We start from the raw sequence: 18,851 nt of genomic DNA, 5'->3' as shown, positions 1-18,851 counted from the left end.
GTGCAGGGAGCTGGGGTCTGGCGGGGGTTCAGGGGGTAGAGCTCAGCGTGCAGGGAGCTGGGGTCTGATGGGTGTTTCAGGGGTGGAGCTCAGCGTGCAGGGAGTTGGGGTCTGATGGGTGTTTCAGGGGTGGAGCTCAGCGTGCAGGGAGATGGGGTCTGATGGGTGTTTCAGGGGTGGAGCTCAGCGTGCAGGGAGATGGGGTCTGGTGGGGGGCTTACAGGGGTAGAGCTCAGCGTGCAGGGAGCTGGGGTCTGGCGGGGGGGGTCAGGGGTGGAGCTCAGTGTGCAGGGAGCTGGGGGTCTGGCGTGGGGTTCAGGGGTAGTGCCTGGGTTGCTGCCCTGCCTCTGAGCTGTGTGAGTAGTGGTGCAAGGTGCATTTCTTGTTGTTCCCTTCTGGGCTGAGCAGGAGCAGAGTCCAGGGGTCAGTGCATGTGGGTCCGGCAGAAGTCCCATGGGCTGGTTGTGTCTGGGCATTGAGCTGTGGAGACCTTGGGGCTGGCTGGGGCCCGAGTTAATCAGTTACAGCCCGTGTTTGCCTTTACAAGTGCCCAGATCAGGGCTGGTCTCTGTGTCTCAGAGGCTCTGGGTGGGCCTGGCCGGGGCTCCGGGGGACGTCTGGCCTTGCAGACCCCAGCAGCTGACGTGGCAATGGGAGTGGCTTACAGCCAGGGCCATCTGCTTCGTGGCCCTTAAGGAAAGCTCCGGCTGCTGCAGCTCCTGCCCAGCAGGGCCAGGCGTGCCCAACCCAAGTGTGCCAGCCCAGTCCGTGCTCAGCCGTTCGGTCTGCACGGGGCAGGGGCCATGTGGCTGGTGCTTGCCTAGAAAAGGCTGTGGCAGTGCATGGGAGCAGACCTGGCTGCTGCAAACTCCACATAAGAGCAGGGCTGGCAGCTGAGTGGCACAGAAGGCCACACCTGAGGCTGTTTACCTGGGGGTGAGCAAGCTCGATGGCGTAAGCCTCCCCTCTGGCTGAATTCCTGCCAGCCTGCTAGCAGTGGGCCGCCTGCAGTGGGGAGGGCCAGTATAAAGGTCCCTGCTCTGCTGCGCACAGCACTCAGGAAGGACAACTGCACAGTGCCCTGCCTGGTCCTCCATGCCAGTGGTGAGTCTGGGGCCCTCTCCACAGGGCAGCCCTGCCCCAGCCTGCTCCACGGGCTGGACCCACTCCCACGCCCACCTCCGCTAGCAGGGCCTAGAGCCAGCTCTGCAGGGCTGCAGCTCACAGCTCAGCATGTGCCGCACACCCACGGGGGAACTTCCCTAGCTCAGGGGTCTCTTTGCACAGCCCAGCCCAGCGCCCCCCCTTGCCCCTGCCCCAGGTGAGGGTCTTTTCCCTCCCACGGCCCATCACTCGCTGGGGCGGGGGTCAGTTTGGGTAGGCAGGAAGCCGAGGGTGTTCGGCGCTTTCTGCCAGGGAGGTGGGAGGTGAGGTGCTCAGCCCCGCCGCCAGCACCAAGGGAAGCCAGGCCCCGTGAAGGGGGTTCTGCTGCCTTGCCAGGCTCCAGCGGAGGGGGCAAGCAGAGCAGCTCCCGACTGAGCCAGGAGAGTGCCTTCTGCTGTGTCTCGAGGCAGCCAAGGCAGCCTTACTCCCGGAGTCAGCGGGCGTGTGTTTGGCTGCAGGTGGGAGAGACCACGCTCTGCCCTTCTGCACCAGGAGTTCGTGCACCTTTACCAGAGGCACAGGTAGCTCACACAGGGCCCTGACGGCCTCTGCAGCCCAGGCCTTTCGCACTTGGAAGCCCCAGCTGCCATCCTGGTTCGGGGGCTCTGAACAGCGCCCAGCAGCTCCTGGAGCTGGTGCAGTGTCCTTGGTGCAGCAGATGGATTTTCCCAAGGCTGGAGCCTGTGCCCAGAGGAGACAGACCCAGCCTGCGCCTCTCCTCAGAGTGGCCAATGCCTGCCCTGTGCTCCCTGGGCAGGCAGGCTGCAGCTGAGCCTTCGTACAGCTCCTGCTGCCAATCCTGGGATGAGCTCAGGCCAGGCTCCCCTACCCCTGGCTGCCCAGCACTCTGACCCCCCAGGCCAGGCTCCCCTACCCATGGCTGCCCAGCACTCTGACCCTGTTGTGGGACACCCTGGCCTGTTTCCCAGCATAGTCCAGGTGCTTTCCCAGCACTGGTTCTTCCTGGATGACCAGAGATGCGGTGCTGCCCCTTGTCACACCTGGCTCCGGGAGAGCAGGACACAGGCCTGCTGCCTTTGCCCTTAGACGGTGTCAAGTGAAGCAGCCTGAGTGCCCACCCTCTGCACCTCCCCAAGGGGCAGACAGTGGCCTCCCCCTCTCCCTCCTGCCAGCTCAGCAGAGCTGCTGGGACCACTAAAGAGCTGGCTGGGCCCAGGGGTGCCCATATCCGACTGGGGCATCTTGTCCCAGGTGTGCTTGTGTGTAGCTGCTGCTGGGGCCCAGTTTCACTGCCAGAGAAGAGCGAGTTTGCCATATGCCAACCCGGGAAGGGAGTGTCCCCGCTGTGCCCAGCTGGCGCACGAGTGGTGGCACGACTTGCTGGGGCGTGATGCTCACAGACGGGCTCTAGCAACTGTGCTAATCAAGTGCACGGCAGGGCCCTTGTGTGGAGAGCAGGCAGCTGCTCGTCCCCAGGCAGCTCTGGCAGGCTTTGCCGCAAACAGCCTGGGCACAGCTTGGTGCAGAGGGCACTCAGGCCTACCCTGGGCTAGCGCCTGGCCCAGGCACATTCAGCCTCCCGAAGAGGCGTTTGCTAGACCAGGGCTGCTGGCTAGAAACCCATCGTGGCACCCCCAGAACAGGGCTCCTGCCAGTCCCAGGCGCCAGCTGGGGGGGCCCCCATCTGCATCACACCAGTGCTTGCCCAGCTGGCTGGGTCTGAACCTGGCTGCAGGATGGACCCACAACTGCCACATAGACACAGTTACCAGAAGGAGGGGCCACGGGTCCGGTGCTTTATTGATGTGCATCTTTCCCACAGCTGGTAGCCCCCCTGACCCCCACGGCTACCAGCCCCCGAGCGCTGCCCCCCCCCACGGCTACCAGCCCCCGAGTGCTGCCCCCCTGCTCCCCACGGCTACCAGCCCCGAGCGCTGCTCCCCCCCCGGCTACCAGCCCCCGAGCACTGCCCCACCCCCCGGCTACCAGCCCCCGAGTGCTGCCCCCCTGCTCCCCACGGCTACCAGCCCCGAGCGCTGCTCCCCCCACGGCTACCAGCCCCTGAGCGCTGCCCCCCCCCATGGCTACCAGCCCCCGAGCGCTGCCCCCCACGGCTACCAGCCCCCGAGCGCTGCCCCCCTTGGCTACCAGCCCCCGAGTGCTGCCCCCCCCCCACGGCTACCAGCCCCCGAGCGCTGCCCCCCCACGGCTACCAGCCCCCGAGTGCTGCCCCCCTGCTCCCCACGGCTACTAGCCCCCGAGCGCTGCCCCCCACGGCTACCAGCCCCGGAGCGCTGCCCCCCACCACGGCTACCAGCCCCCGAGCGCTGCCCCCCCTGCTCCCCACGGCTGCCAGCCCCCGATCGCTGCCCCCCTGCTCCCCACGGCTACCAGCCCCCGAGCGCTGCCCCCCTGCTCCCCACGGCTACTAGCCCCCGAGCGCTGCCCCCCCCCCACGGCTACCAGCCCCCGAGCGCTGCTCCCCCCCACGGCTACCAGCCCCCGAGCGCTGCCCCCCTGCTCCCCACGGCTACTAGCCCCCGAGCACTGCCCCCCCCCACGGCTACCAGCCCCCGAGCGCTGCCCCCCCCCACGGCTACCAGCCCCGGAGTGCTGCCCCCCTGCTCCCCACGGCTGCCAGCCCCCGAGCGCTGCCCCCCTGCTCCCCATGGCTACCAGCACCCAACCAGCCCCCAAGCACTGCCCCCGAGCGCTGCCCCCCTGCTCCCCACGGCTACTAGCCCCCGAGCGCTGCCCCCCACGGCTACCAGCCCCGGAGCGCTGCCCCCCCCCCACGGCTACCAGCCCCCGAGCGCTGCCCCCCTGCTCCCCATGGCTACCAGCCCCCGAGCGCTGCCCTCCCCACGGCTACCAGCCCCCGAGCGCTGCCCCCCTGCTCCCCACGGCTACTAGCCCCCGAGCGCTGCCCCCCCCCCACGGCTACCAGCCCCCGAGCGCTGCCCCCACAGCTACCAGCCCCGGAGTGCTGCCCCCCTGCTCCCCACGGCTGCCAGCCCCCGAGCGCTGCCCCCCTGCTCCCCACGGCTACTAGCCCCCGAGCGCTGCCCCCCACGGCTACCAGCCCCGGAGCGCTGCCCCCCCCCCACGGCTACCAGCCCCCGAGTGCTGCCCCCACAGCTACCAGCCCCGGAGTGCTGCCCCCCTGCTCCCCATGACTACCAGCCCCCGAGCGCTGCCCCGCTGCTCCCCACGGCTGCCAGCCCCCGAGCGCTGCCCCCCTGCTCCCCACGGCTACCAGCCCCCGAGCGCTGCCCTCCCCACGGCTACCAGCCTCCGAGCGCTGCCCCCCTGCTCCCCACGGCTACCAGCCCCCGAGCGCTGCCCCCCTGCTCCCCAAGGCTACCAGACCCCGAGCGCTGCCCCCCCCCACGGCTACCAGCCCCCGAGCGCTGCCCCCCTGCTCCCCACGGCTACCAGCCCCCGAGCGCTGCCCCCCTGCTCCCCACGGCTACTAGCCCCCGAGCGCTGCCCCCCCCCACGGCTACCAGCCCCCGAGCGCTGCCCCCACAGCTACCAGCCCCGGAGTGCTGCCCCCCTGCTCCCACGGCTGCCAGCCCCGGAGCGCTGCCCCCCTGCTCCCCACGGCTACTAGCCCCCGAGCGCTGCCCCCCACGGCTACCAGCCCCGGAGCGCTGCCCCCCCCCCCCACGGCTACCAGCCCCGGAGTGCTGCCCCCCTGCTCCCCACGGCTACCAGCACCCAACCAGCCCCCGAGCGCTGCCCCCCTGCTCCCCATGGCTACCAGCACCCAACCAGCCCCCGAGCGCTGCCCCCCTCCTCCCCATGGCTACCAGCACCCAACCAGCCCCCAAGCACTGCCCCCCACAGCTACCAGCCCCGGAGTGCTGCCCCCCACGGCTACCAGCCCTGGAGCGCTGCCCCCCACGGCTACCAGCCTGCGAGCGCTGCCCCCATGGCTACCAGCCCCTGAGCGCTGCCCCCATGGCTACCAGCCCCCGAGCGCTGCCCCCCTGCTCCCCACGGCTACCAGCACCCAACCAGCCCCCAAGCACCGCCCCCTGCTCCCCACGGCGACCAGGCCCTGAGTGCTGCCCCCCACGGCTACCAGCCCCCACCCAACCCCTGAGCACTGCCTCCTGCTCCCCATGGCTTCCCCCCCAGCTCCTCAGCAGCAGCCTGTTCTGCAGGGGCCCAGACATCCCTGGCCTATAGCAGCCAGCCCTGCAGTGTGCCTGCTGCTGGAGAGGGCTTGTCTGAGTGCGCTGCAGGCTGGGCTAGCCCTGCCCTTGGCAGTGGTACAAGGGCGCCCTGGCACTCTGGGATAGAGGGGCTCAAGCTGGCCTTGCCTGCGAGCACATGCTGCAGCAGAGTCCCAGAGCTCTGCCTGTGGGCAGCAAATGCCCGCGCCCTGGGGCAGGCTGGCACACTGCATGAGTGATGCTGGCCCAGGACCTGCGTGGCCTCTGCATGCAGCTATCCCGCATGGCTCTGGGGCAGCGGGAGCTCAGCCACTCTGGCACCCTGAGGAGGCCGGTCAGCCTTCTCCCCTGCACCTCTTCCTGTCCAAGCAGAGCAGGCCTCAGGCTGACCCGCTTACTGAGCAGGACAAAGATCAAACACTGGAACGAATTGCCAAGGGAGGTGGCAGAATCTCCATCACTGGAGACGTTTAAGAAGAGGTTAGATAGATGGCTTTCAGGGATGGTCTAGAAAGGGCTTGGTCCTGCCATGAGGGCAGGGGGCTGGACTCGATGGCCTCTCGAGGTCCCTTCCAGTCCTACTCTTCTATGATTCTATGATTCTAAAGATGGGCTCCCACAGCCCCCCGCATGCCCTGCGAAACCCCCACCTCGGTGCCAACCCCGTAACACCAGGGCAGAGAGCTCGCTAACGTCTGTCACACTGAGCACTGCCTTGCTCCATGGGAATGTCAGCAGCTGCCCTGGCCTGTTGTGCAGGGCTGGGGTGCCAGATGCAGCTGCTTTGTGGGCCAGCTGGGGAGCAGCCCCACAGCTGGGTGAGCTGGGCCATCTCCAGGGGTGCCCAGAACTCAGCAGCACCTGTGCATAAGGCCCCCGCCCTCTTGTGGCCCAAAATGGCATTGCAAGCACCCGACCGCTCCCCAAACCCCAGTTCTTGGGCAATTGGTCTTCCAGCTGCATCACAAGACGCCACCCCGTGGGGAGGGAGTAAAGTCCAAACCAAGCCAGTCTCCTGGTCCAGCATAAGCTGGATGCAGCCTGGCGTGATGGAGCTCCCGCTTCTCCTCGGCGGCCTTTCGGCCCAGCCGCTTGGGGCAGGCTCCGTCCTGGGCCATGCCAGGGACTCACAAGCCCTTCTTGACCTGGGAACTCGCTATGTATGCCCTGTTTGTGCGGCTGCTTCCCAGGCCGGCTCCCTGCACGGCTGCCTGAGTGCCTGCTGCTGGGTCTGCCCCTGGCTGGCAGCCTTCCCTGCTCACGTCACACAACCACATTCCCTCTCGCCTCCGGGCCTCGCACTGAGCTCGCCCTTGGCCTGCTGTGGGGCAGGGCAGTCCACTCCTGCCTTCTGGGGCTGCTTTCGACTCAGGGGCTTCCCCCATTGCTGAGCTACGAGCATTGAGGGTCTGCCCCCAGGTCTCTGCACAGCGCCCCCTCCTCACTGCCTCTCCACCTCGGCTCCTGCTTGCAGGGGTGGCACTGCTGGCAGGACCAGCTCTCTGTGTCTGGCCTGACAGCTCATGGGAGCAGGACAGGGGCTGGCTGGGACCCGGCCTGTTCTCTTGGCACTGCCCTGTCCAAGGCCAGGTCTCTGGCGGCCAGGACAGTCGTGTGGCGACAACAGCTTGTCGGCTCCGCAGGGACAGCGTTTGGCTCAGAGAGCTCTGCAGGGGCCAGGCAGGTGTCTGGGAAGCGCCCAGGGACCTGCTGCTGCGGAGCGATAGCCTGTCTGCACCGCTTCTTGCAGGCCTCAGAGCTGCCTCCTCCCAGCTCCAGGCGCTGCCTTGAAGCCCTGCCCTTCGCAAGGGCTGGGGAGGCCGGGCCGGGCGGTGGCCGTGTGCTCAGCTGCTGGCCCGGGGCACCTGCCATGGGCCAGTGCCAGAGTCTGACCGGGCTGATGCTGGCTCTGCAGCCTGCTCTTCATGCTGCCTCGTGAGGGGCTTCCCCAGGCGCATTCACCAGCGCTGCCTGGAGGCGGGCGGGAGCGTCTGTCCCCACAAACCACAGGTACAGCTGCTGGCCCAGGCCTCCAGTGGGTCTGGCACCACTACGGCTCCTGCACCCGGCCCTGCCGCCGCCTGCGCTTCGCTTGCACACCTGTCCCTTTGGCCCATGGGCTGCATTCTGCAGCCCTGCCCCAGGCTGCTGCTCCCTGCCAGGCGCCGTGCACAGGCTTCCCTGGTGCCGTGCCTGGGCTTCAGCAGCAGGGAGAACGGCGTGGCCAGGCTGTCCCCTGAGCCCAGCACCCAGATGAGTGTGACGCAGCTGCTGCACCCAGGGCCACTTCACACGGGCCTAGTTAACAACCCTTCCCCCTGACTGCCCAGCTGCTAGCAACACCCAGCACGCACCCTGGCCAGCCTGCCTTGCCCACTGGAACTGCTGCCTGGTCTGGACCCACGCCCAGCCCTGCGCCTGCTTCCACTTTCAGTTCCCCCACCCATCTAGCCTGCCTGCCCCACCCCTGCCCCCAAACCCAGCACTACACATCCAGCTCCCCACCTGGCCCCCACCCCCACCGCTATTAATTCATTAATACCCATTCAGTCCAACACCCCCACCCCAGGGATGTCCCAGCCATGCTCCTCAGGAGTCCTGGCCACTATCCCTGGTTCATGCTGAGCACTGCCTGCTCCCCACTTTGTTTGCTATCCGGGGGGGCAGCATGTTCCCTGGTGCCATGGCGAGCCGTCCCTTCATCGAGTGCCCGGCGTGTTCCCCGGGGTCACGGTGAGTCGTCCCTTCGTCGAGCACCCAGCATATTCCCTGGGGCCATGGTGAGCCATCCCTTCGTTGAGCGACCGGCGTATTCCCTGGGGCCATGGCGAGTCATCCCTTCGTCGAGCGACCAGCGTATTCCCTGGGGCCATGGCGAGTCGTCCCTTCGTCGAGCACCCAGCGTATTCCCCGGGGCCATGGTGAGCCGTCCCTTCGTCGAGCACCCAGCGTATTCCCTGGGGCCATGGTGAGCCGTCCCTTCGTTGAGCGACCGGCGTGTTCCCTGGGGCCATGGCGAGTCGTCCCTTCGTCGAGCGCCCAGCGTATTCCCTGGGGCCATGGCGAGTCGTCCCTTTGTCGAGCGCCCAGCGTATTCCCCGGGGCCATGGCGAGTCGTCCCTTCGTCGAGCGCCCAGCGTATTCCCCGGGGCCATGGCGAGTCGTCCCTTCGTCGAGCGCCCAGCGTATTCCCTGGGGCCATGGTGAGCCATCCCTTTGTTGAGCGACCGGCGTGTTCCCCGGGGTCACGGTGAGTCGTCCCTTCGTCAAGCGCCCGGCATGTTCCCTGGGGTCATGGCGAGTCGTCCCTTCGTCGAGCGCCCAGCGTATTCCCTGGGGCCATGGCGAGCCGTCCCTTCATCGAGTGCCCGGCGTGTTCCCCGGGGTCACGGTGAGTCGTCCCTTCATCGAGCACCCAGCATATTCCCTGGGGCCATGGTGAGCCATCCCTTCGTTGAGCGACCGGCGTATTCCCTGGGGCCATGGCGAGTCATCCCTTCGTCGAGCGACCAGCGTATTCCCTGGGGCCATGGCGAGTCGTCCCTTCGTCGAGCGCCCAGCGTATTCCCTGGGGCCATGGTGAGCCATCCCGTCGTTGAGCGACCAGCGTGTTCCCCGGGGTCACGGTGAGTCGTCCCTTCGTCGAGCACCCAGCGTATTCCCCGGGGCCATGGTGAGCCGTCCCTTCGTCGAGCACCCAGCGTATTCCCTGGGGCCATGGTGAGCCGTCCCTTCGTTGAGCGACCGGCGTGTTCCCTGGGGCCATGGCGAGTCGTCCCTTCGTCGAGCGCCCAGCGTATTCCCTGGGGCCATGGCGAGTCGTCCCTTTGTCGAGCGCCCAGCGTATTCCCCGGGGCCATGGCGAGTCGTCCCTTCGTCGAGCGCCCAGCGTATTCCCCGGGGCCATGGCGAGTCGTCCCTTCGTCGAGCGCCCAGCGTATTCCCTGGGGCCATGGTGAGCCATCCCTTTGTTGAGCGACCGGCGTGTTCCCCGGGGTCACGGTGAGTCGTCCCTTCGTCAAGCGCCCGGCATGTTCCCTGGGGTCATGGCGAGTCGTCCCTTCGTCGAGCGCCCAGCGTATTCCCTGGGGCCATGGCGAGTCGTCCCTTCGTCGAGCGCCCAGCGTATTCCCTGGGTCCATGGCGAGTCATCCCTTCATCAAGCGCCCGGCGTATTCCTTGGGGCCATGGCGAGTCATCCCTTCATCAAGCGCCCGGCGTGTTCCCTGGGGTCACAGTGAGTCGTCCCTTCGTCGAGCGCCTGGTATGTTCTCTGGAGCCATGTGAAGCCGTCGCTTTGTTGAGTGCCCGACATGTTCCCTGGGGCCATGGCGAACCATCCCTTCATCGAGTGCCCAGCGTGTTCCCTAGGGCTATGGCAAGCCGTCCCTTTGTTGAGCGCCTGGTGTGTTCCCTGGGACCAAGGCAAATTGTCCCTTCATCGAGCGCCTGGTGTGTTCCCTGAGGCCGAAGCGAGTCGTCCCTTCGGTGAGCATCCGGTGTTTTCCCTGGGGGGAAGGCGAGTCATCCCTTTGTTGAGTGCCCGGCATGTTCCCTGGAGCCATGGTGAGTCGTCCCTTGAGCGTGCAGCTGGTGTGTTCCCTGGTGCCACAGCCAGCTCTCCCTTCGTCGAGCGCCCAGCGTATTCCCCGGGGCCATGGTGAGCCATCCCTTCGTCGAGCGCCCAGCGTATTCCCTGGGGCCATGGTGAGCCATCCCGTCGTTGAACGACCAGCGTGTTCCCCGGGGTCACGGTGAGTCGCCCCTTCGTCGAGTGCCCAGCGTATTCCCTGGGGCCATGGCGAGTCATCCCTTCATCAAGCGCCCAGCGTGTTCCCTGGGGTCATGGCGAGTCGTCCCTTCGTCAAGCGCCCGGCGTGTTCTCTGGGGCCATGTTGAGCCGTCCCTTCGTTGAGCACCCAGCGTAATCCCTGGGGTCACTGTGAGTTGTCCGTTCATCGAGCACCCGGTGTGTTCCATGGGGCCAAGGCAAACCATCCCTTCGTCGAGCGCCTGGTATGTTCTCTGGAGCCATGTGAAGCCGTCGCTTTGTTGAGCGCCCGACATGTTCCCTGGGGCCATGGCGAACCATCCCTTCATCGAGTGCCCAGCGTGTTCCCTAGGGCTATGGCAAGCCGTCCCTTTGTTGAGCGCCCGGTGTGTTCCCTGGGACCAAGGCGAATTGTCCCTTCATCGAGCGCCTGGTGTGTTCCCTGAGGCCAAAGCGAGTCGTCCCTTCGGTGAGCATCCGGTGTTTTCCCTGGGGGGAAGGCGAGTCATCCCTTTGTTGAGCGCCCGGCATGTTCCCTGGAGCCATGGTGAGTCGTCCCTTGAGCGTGCAGCTGGTGTGTTCCCTGGTGCCACAGCCAGCTCTCCCTTCGTCGAGCGCCCGGTGTGTTCCCTGGGGCCACGGTGAGTCGTCCCTTCGTTGAGCGCCCAGCGTGTTCCTTGGGGCCATGGCGAGCCATCCCTTCATCGAGTGCCCGGTGTGTTCCCTGGGGCCACGGCGAGTCGTCCCTTCGTTGAGCGCCCAGCGTGTTCCCTGGGGTCACAGCGAGTCTGCCCTTTGTCAAGCGCCCAGTGTATTCCCTGGGGTCACGGTGAGCCATCCCTTCATGGAGCAACCAGCATGTTCCCTGGAGCCACGGCAAGCCGTCCCTTCGTTGAGCAACCGGCGTATTCCATGGGGCCCAGGAGAGCCATCCCTTCATTGAGCGCCTGGTGTGTTCCTTGCAGCCAAGGTGAGTTGTCCCTTCATCGAGCGCCCAGCCTATTTCTTGGGGCCAAGGCGAGCCATCCCTTCGTTGAGCGCCCGGCATGTTCCCTGGTGCCATGGCGAGCCGTCCCTTCATCGAGCGCCCAGCGTGTTCCCTGAGGCCCAGGCGAGCCATCCCTTTGGCAAGCACCCAGCATGTTCCCTGGGGTCACGGCGAGTTGTCCCTTCGTCGAGCGCCCAGTGTATTCCCTGGGGCCATGGTGAGCTATCCCCTCATCAAGCACCCGACGTGTTCCCTGAGGCCCAGGCGAGCCATCCCTTCGTCAAGCGCCCGGCGTAATCCCTGGGCCCAAGGCGAGCCATCCCTTGAGTGTGCACCCAGCGTGTTCCCTGGGGTCACGGTGAGTTGTCCCTTCATCGAGCACCCGCCGTGTTCCCTGGGGCCATGGGGAGCCATCCCTTCATCGAGCACCCGGCGTGTTTCCTGGGGCCAAGGCGAGCCATCCCTTCATCAAGCGCCTGGTGTGTTCTCTGGGGCCACGGTGAGCCGTCCTTTTGTTGAGCGCCCAACGTGTTCTCTGGGGCCACAGCAAGCCATCCCTTCGGTGAGCGCCCGGCGTGTTCCCTGGGGTGCAGTGGAGAGCCCACCACAGTGGGTTTCCTGGCCATGGATGACCAGCCAGGAGGGCAGGGAGCCAGGCTCTCATTCTCATTGGCAAGGTGGGAGCAGGCCTGGGGCTGGGCCCGACTGGAATGCAGGACAGTGGCACTTTGTTTGGCAGGGAGTAGGCGGAAGTCAGGGCGTTTGATCTGAATGCTGCAGTGTGTTATTCGGGGTCCCATAAAAGCCTCATTGTATGTGAACTGTTTATAAAGCAGCATATGACTTCCCAGTGCAGGGCAGTGGCAGATAGAGCCAAGGCCAGGCGGCGCTGGGGGCTGGGCCACACACACTCCTGCCTGGAGACATGAGAGCTTAGCAGGGACCCTCCTGGGCTGCTCAGCAAGACGCACTCCTCACCACCAGGTAACGGGGCCACCTCAGGCCCCAACCCATCTCCTGCTCTTGCCTCTCTGCAGAGCTCTGCCTGGGCACTGGGCTCAGTGGGTCCGGCAGGCAGTGGCTGTGACTCGGCTCAGCTCGGCTCATCTCCTAGGCATGCTGTGGCTGCTCCATGTGCTCTGGGGGTGGGGGGCATAGGGTCCTTTTGCCAGGCTGGTCTCACAGCCTGTGCCAGGTCCCCCCTTGTGGCTCAGCCGGGGCTGGGAGGTAACAGCTCGCAAAAGGGGGCAGGTAGCAGAGCCAGGCACTGCTGATCAGCAGAGCAAGAGGGCTGAGGGCACAGGGAGGGGGAGTGAAGGGTTAGACCCTGCCCGGGAGGCTCTTGGGGCAGACAGGTGCCCCTGACTCTTGGCATGGAGCTCATGCAGTTCCCCTACTCCAGTGCCCATTTGGTGCCTGCTCCACCCAAGCGAGATGAGCCAGTAGTTCTGCCCCAGCCCCAGCCCCAGCTGCCATCGTGCTTTCTGGGCTTCCACCCTTGGGTGCCCGTCCTGCTAAGATGTCTGCTCCCAGGCTGGGCCACTGCAAGAGAGCAAAGCCCTTGGCTGTGCCTCTTGGGCGCTGGAGGACAGCAGCAGTCAGGGTGCGTGACAAAGAATGCTGCACCCTTCCCTGCTCCAGCACCGCTCCCGCTGGGGAGAGCTGCCCCAGAGGTCAACAGTCAGGGCCCATCCTGCCCTCCAGCCAGCCAACTATCAACCCCATAGTGCTCTGCAGCGAACTGCAATTAATATGCAAATGAGCAATCTGACCAGCGCAGGCTCCCCAGGCCCCAATCTCCACCTGCCATTGAACGTGTTCTATGCTGTTCCTGCCTCCTCAGCTTCACAGTACTGCAGCCAGGGCAGAAGTCAGCAGGGCATAGCTGGGGGTCAGATGGCTGGGGCCTGGAGGATTTGGAGCTTGCCCCCCACCCCGCAGGAGGGGATAAGCATGTGTCTTGGATGTGCCCGTGACAGACCAGCGAGAGTGACCTACGTCAACAACAGAAAGCAGAGTGCCAGGTTTCCAAGTCAACACTTCACCAAGGTGTAGGGCTAGCTCCCAGCTCCCTGCTTGTTGCAGGCACTTGCAGACGCCAGCGGAGAGCCTGGCCTTTGCTCAGAGTGATTGCCATTCGGCGGGCTTTCTTTACAAGCATGTGGGTGGGAAACACACCGAGTGTCTGGCGTGCTGACTCGACGTGGCTGCCGTCCGCAAACACCTAATGCAGAGAGGTTGGGCCCCCGCTCCCTCTGGCAGTGCTGTGGGGACACGCAGGTCAGCACAGGAAAGGGCTCAGTCAGAAGCGCAGTGAAGGCACCCGCAGAGCCTTGACGACTCTTGGCTGCCAGCTGCCACTCCTGTCAGTGCACAGGGCCCATTGCTAGGGTCCATGGGCTGCTAACGTGACCTTCTACTGCTGTCTCTTGCAGGCGTGAGGCACAATGAACTGGGCAGGCCTCTATGCAGTGGTGAGTGGTGTGAACCGGCATTCCACTGCCATTGGGCGCATCTGGCTCTCTGTCATCTTCATCTTCAGGATCATGGTGCTGGTGGTGGCCGCTGAGAGCGTCTGGGGGGACGAGAAATCCGCCTTCACCTGCAACACACAGCAGCCGGGCTGCAACAGTGTCTGCTATGACCACTTCTTCCCCATCTCTCACGTGCGCCTGTGGGCCCTGCAGCTGATCCTGGTCACCACGCCTGCTCTGCTGGTCGCCATGCATGTGGCCTACCAGCAGCATCAGGAGAAGAAGCTGCTGGTGCTGACAGGGCATGGGGACAGCAAGCACCTAGAGGAGGTGAAAAAGCACAAGATGCGCATCTCAGGCTCCCTGTGGTGGACGTATGTCTGCAGTGTGATCTTCCGGCTGCTTTTCGAGGCCGCCTTCATGTACATCTTTTACATGATCTACCCGGGCTACCAGATGATCCGGCTGGTCAAGTGCGAGGCCTACCCCTGCCCCAACACCGTCGACTGCTTCATCTCCCGGCCCACCGAGAAGACCATCTTCACCGTCTTCATGTTGGCCACTTCAGGTGTCTGCATCATCCTCAACGTGGCTGAGCTGGTGTACTTGGTGGTGCGGGCCTGTGCCCGCCGGGCCCAGCGGGCCACCAACCCCACCTCAGGGAAGAGCTCTTTGTATGGCCACAAGTTGTCCCCCGAGTACAAGCAGAATGAGATCAACCAGCTGCTGACTGAGCAGGACAGCTCCCTCAAGGACATGCTGCGCCGCAACCCCGGTCTGCAGGAGAAAAGTGACCGCTGCTCTGCTTGCTAGAAGCACCAGCCCCGCTGCGTGGGGCCCTGCCGTGGCACAGACAGCCCTCAACCCCTCAGCCTCCAACTGGAGTCATGGAGGCTGGCTCTGGAGGGAGCCCAAGAGCGCTGCCCCGAGCCTGTTGGTATGCTGGCGCCTGCCAGAGCTCCGAGCCTGCAGCTCGTCAGGAGCACAGGCTGGAGCCCGCGGCCACAGGCACTGCCACTCACACGTCCAGCCCCAGGCTCAGGGCCGCAGCACTCTCGGACTTTGCCGCAGCTGTTGCATGCTGCCCCCCAGAGGCCTGCCCGCAGCCCCCCAGTGGAAGGTGCCCTCACCCTTTTGGGGGCCCAGCCCCAGGAGCTGCTGAAGGAAAGGCCACCAGGGGCCTGGCAAGTGGGCCTGTCAGACATGCCAGCCATTAAAGCTGTGTTCTCAGGAGCTGCTTCTCTTCCTTTCTCTCCTGGCGCTCGCGAGGGCTCAGGCTGTCTTGGGGGTGAGGTTGCAGGTGCCCCAAGCCCTGTCAGGCCAGCCTGCTCAGCTAAAGCCTTCCTCGCCTGCTGGGGCTGGGCACTGCGGGCCCCAGACACTGCCAGGCCTTCAGAGCAGCCCATTGGGCAGGGAGCATGGCTCTGGGGGCTGTGCAGCCCCTGCCCAAAGGCGCACAGAGCCCCCAGGGCCTGTAAGCAGCCATCTGTCCTGGGTCATGCCCCTGCACAGCTTGGGGTGCCTTGCCAGCAGCAGGCACAGTGGGACAGCTTTGGCCTCCAGGGCTGGGCCCGTCTTGCTCCACAGGCAAGTCCCAGATCCCCGTGCCTCTGCCGAATGGGGCACGCTCACAGGCCAGCGACCACGCCAAAGCCCAGCCCTGGGGCACAGGCCAGACAAGTGGGGCTGGGTCACCTCTCCTCTGTAACCCTGGGTGCTCCCCAGCCAGGGGAGGCCATCGCCAGCCTCATAGCAGCTGCCACCTGGGGAGCTCAGACAGGTTCCAACCTAACAGCCACACACCGTGTGGGGGTGTGTGTGTGGGTGTGTGTGAGAGAGAGAGAGAGCGCCTACCCCACCCCGGTGGGACTGGTCAGTCAGTGTGTGTGTTTGTGTCTGTGTCTGTGTGTGTGTGCGCGCGCGCACGCACGTGCACACGTATGTATGACCCCCCACCCGCTGGGTCTGGTCATTCAGGGTGTGTGCGTGCGTGCATGTGTGTGTGTGTGTGTATGTGTGTGTGTGCATGCACATGTGCATGTGTGCGTTTGTGCACGTGCACATGTGTTTGCGTGCGTGCGCGCATGCACACGACTGCAGCCTGGCAGCCTCATCCTGGCTCTCACCATCTGGTTTTACTGCATGGGACCCCGCCCCCCAGTGCATCCCCAGTCCTGGACCTTCCCCAGAGATGGCCTGTGCTACCCAGCCCCCTTCAGGCAGGGGGTCACAGGCTGCTGGCCTGTGGGCTGTGCCAGTGGGAGGAGTGGCACAACCCCTCCCAGGCGTCCTGGTGGGCTGGGCTGGGCTGGGCTGGGCTGGGGCGGGGGGGGCTGTCCAGTCCTGTCACGCACGCTGCACCTCTTCACACCACTGCCTCACCCTCCCCTGGGGTCAGACAGGGCTTAACGGGGAGCCTGGCACAGGGCGGCAGCAGTCACGGGGGATGGAGAGACACAGAACAGGTGGGCAGCGGCTCTGCACCACTCCCAGCACTGGGGCTGTGTGGGGCCCAACCGCTGCTGCCGGAGCCCAGTCCCCCTCAGTAATTCCTGCACCTGCATCCCTGGGGGCCTGGGTGCCAAGGTGGGGCGAGGACAGGGCTATGGCAAGGAAGGGCAGAGCTTGGACGACTGGCTCTTGACGGGACTTTCTGGATGGGAAAGTAATTAAGAATATTTTAATGAGTTGTGATGGGGTTCAGGGGTCCCCCTGCACTGCACCCCGCCCGCTGGCAGGAGAGACTCTCACTCAGCAGGTACAACAGCAGGTTTATTAGGCAACAAATGTCCAGTTTCTCACAGAAGCAACAGCATAGCAGCCAGAGACAGTCCTTCCAACCTGTCCTGGGGAGAGGACCCCAAGGGGTGCCCCTCTGGGGTGTAGCTTTCCCCCTCCTCAGCCTGGCTGCCTTCCAGCTCTCCCTTCTCCTCGCCTCTAACTGCCGCCCCCGATTCAAAACCCAGCTCAGCTCCTCCCTGCTCTTTGTTCAGGCAGAGGTGTTATCTGCCAGTTGTAGCCCCAGGGTCATCCTTAGCCACTGGGAGCTGCTGCTTGCCTCGGACATCCAGCCTGACTCACACATGCACCCCCCCCACTCCATCACATCTCTCCCCCCTTCCAGACCGCACTGAGCGGGGTCACTTAGCCAGTGACCTGGGGAAGTTCGGGGCCCTCCCTGCGTGACAGGGCATCGGCTATGGTGTTGTTGTTCCCCTTCACGTGGACCACCTCCATGTCGTAGTCCTGCAGGAGCAGACTCCACCGCAGGAGCTTGGCGTTGGCCCCTTTCATGTGATGCAGCCAGGTCAGGGGTGAGTGATCGGTGTACACGGTGAAACGCCGTCCAAACAGGTACGGCTGCAGCTTCCCCAGCGCCCACACCATGGCCAGACATTCCTTCTCTATGGCCGCGTAGCTCTGCTCCCGGGGCAGCAGCTTCTTACTCAGGTACACGATGGGGTGTTTCTCCCCTTTGTCAGTCACCTGCATTAGCACCGCCCCCAGCCCCACGTCTGAGGCATCGGTGAACACCAGGAAGGGCTTGTTGAAGTCGGGATTTGCCAGCACTGGGGCCCTGACCAGAGCCTCCTTCAGCGCGCAGAGGGCCTCTTGGCACTGCTCGGTCCAGACCACCTTGTCAGGCTTTCCCTTTTTACACAGCTCCGTGAGGGGGGCTGCGATGGAGCTAAAGTGGGGCACAAACCTCCGGTAGTACCCCGCCATCCCAATGAAGGCCTGGACCTGCTTCTTAGTCTGGGGTGTTGGCCAATCTCTGACAGCCTCCACTTTAGCTGGCTCTGGCTTTAAGCAGCCGCTGCCCACCTTGTGGCCCAGGTAGGTCACCTCAGCCATTCCCACCTTGCACTTCCCTGCCTTGATAGTCAGCCCGGCCTTCTGGAGTCGGTCCAGCACCTGCTTGAGCTGGGACACATGGTCCTCCCACGTCTGGCTGAAGATGCAAATGTCGTCCATGTAAGCCAGGGCAAAGCTCTCCATCCCTTTCAGTAGCTGGTCCACCAGACGCTGGAAGGTAGCGGGTGCCCCCTTGAGGCCAAAGGGCAGGACCAGGAACTCGTAGAGCCCCACAGGAGTGATGAAAGCCGACTTCAGCCGGGCATCTTGGTCTAATGGCACTTGCCAGTACCCCTTGGTGAGGTCTATGGTGGTGAGATAACGGGCTCCCCCCAGCTTGTCTAAAAGGTCATCAGGCCTGGGCATGGGGTAGGCGTCCGAGACAGTGATGGCGTTAAGCTTGCGATAGTCCACACAAAACCGAACAGACCCATCTTTTTTAGGGACTAACACCACGGGAGAGGCCCAGGGGCTGGACGAGGGTTGGATCACCCCCAGAGCCAGCATGTCTTCAACCTCCCGCTCTATGTCCTGAGCCGTCCTCCCTGTGGCTCTGAATGGCACACACTTGACAGGGGCGTGGGTGCCTGTCTCTATTCGGTGGACAGCCAGGTCAGTGCGTCCGGGTCTGTCAGAGAACAGCTGTTGGTGCGAATGCAGCACCTCCTTGATCTCCGTCTGCTGGGCAGGGGTCAGCTGGTCTGAGAGGGGAATAGACTCCAGCAAGGAGCCGGCTCCAGTCCTTGTGAGTAAATCCACCAAGGGATCATCCCCCTGCCCCTCCCAGTGTCTGCACACGGCCAGCACCAAATTCTGCCTGTCCCAGTAAGGTTTCATCATGTTCACATGATAGACCCGGTGGCTGTGGGCCCGGTTCGACAGTTCCACCACATAATTCACGTCATTTAGCTGCTTGACGACCTTGAAGGGCCCATCCCAGGCCGCTTGCAGCTTGTTCCGCCGCACAGGTATAAGGACCATCACTTGATCCCCGGTGGCATAGGCTCGGGCCCTGGCGTTACGGTCATACCAGACCTTTTGCTTCCTTTGGGCCATGGAGAGGTTCTCCCTGGCCAGGCCCATGAGCTCGGTGAGTTTTTCCCGGAAGGTCAGTACATACTGTACCACTGACTCCCCTTCAGGAGAGGCCGTCCCCTCCCACTCTTCTCTGAGCAAGTCCAGGGGTCCCCGTACCCTCCTTCCATACAGCAGCTCAAACGGGGAGAACCCCGTGGATTCCTGGGGCACCTCCCTGTATGCAAACAGCAGGTGGGGTAAGTACTTGTCCCAGTCATGGGGGTATTGATTCATGAAGGTTCTCAGCATCTGCTTCAGAGTCCCATTGAACCTCTCCACCAGCCCATTGGTCTGCGGGTGGTAGGCTGTGGCCCAGGTGTGCCGGACCCCACACTTGTCCCACAAGCTTTGCAGTAGGGCCGACATGAAGTTGGACCCCT

The 18,851-nt window shown here is 64.7% G+C and overlaps 1 protein-coding gene across 5 annotated transcripts; it reads left to right on the top strand.

Annotated features, from left to right (window-relative positions):
• Positions 1 to 744: 744 nt before the first annotated feature.
• On the top strand, positions 745 to 14,770 carry GJB1 (gap junction protein beta 1). Of its 5 annotated transcripts, none has more exons than XM_075007606.1 (2): positions 745 to 1,104; positions 13,501 to 14,770. In XM_075007606.1, exon 2 carries the CDS (start codon positions 13,513 to 13,515, stop codon positions 14,350 to 14,352), a length of 840 nt encoding a protein of 279 aa, XP_074863707.1. In that variant the 5' UTR covers positions 745 to 1,104; positions 13,501 to 13,512; the 3' UTR covers positions 14,353 to 14,770. The 5 variants fall into 5 exon arrangements, with proteins under 5 accessions (XP_074863707.1, XP_074863711.1, XP_074863708.1 ...); XM_075007610.1 differs by having other exon boundaries at positions 748 to 1,104; positions 13,608 to 14,770; XM_075007607.1 differs by lacking the exon at positions 745 to 1,104 and adding an exon at positions 9,211 to 10,546.
• The last annotated feature ends 4,081 nt before the right edge of the window (positions 14,771 to 18,851 follow it).

The sequence above is a fragment of the Carettochelys insculpta genome, chromosome 13 (genome assembly GCF_033958435.1).
Source record: "Carettochelys insculpta isolate YL-2023 chromosome 13, ASM3395843v1, whole genome shotgun sequence".
Taxonomy (NCBI): domain Eukaryota; kingdom Metazoa; phylum Chordata; order Testudines; family Carettochelyidae; genus Carettochelys; species Carettochelys insculpta.
The sequence above is the reverse complement of the archived record's forward strand: the minus strand, read 5'-3'. Positions and strand labels throughout refer to the sequence as shown.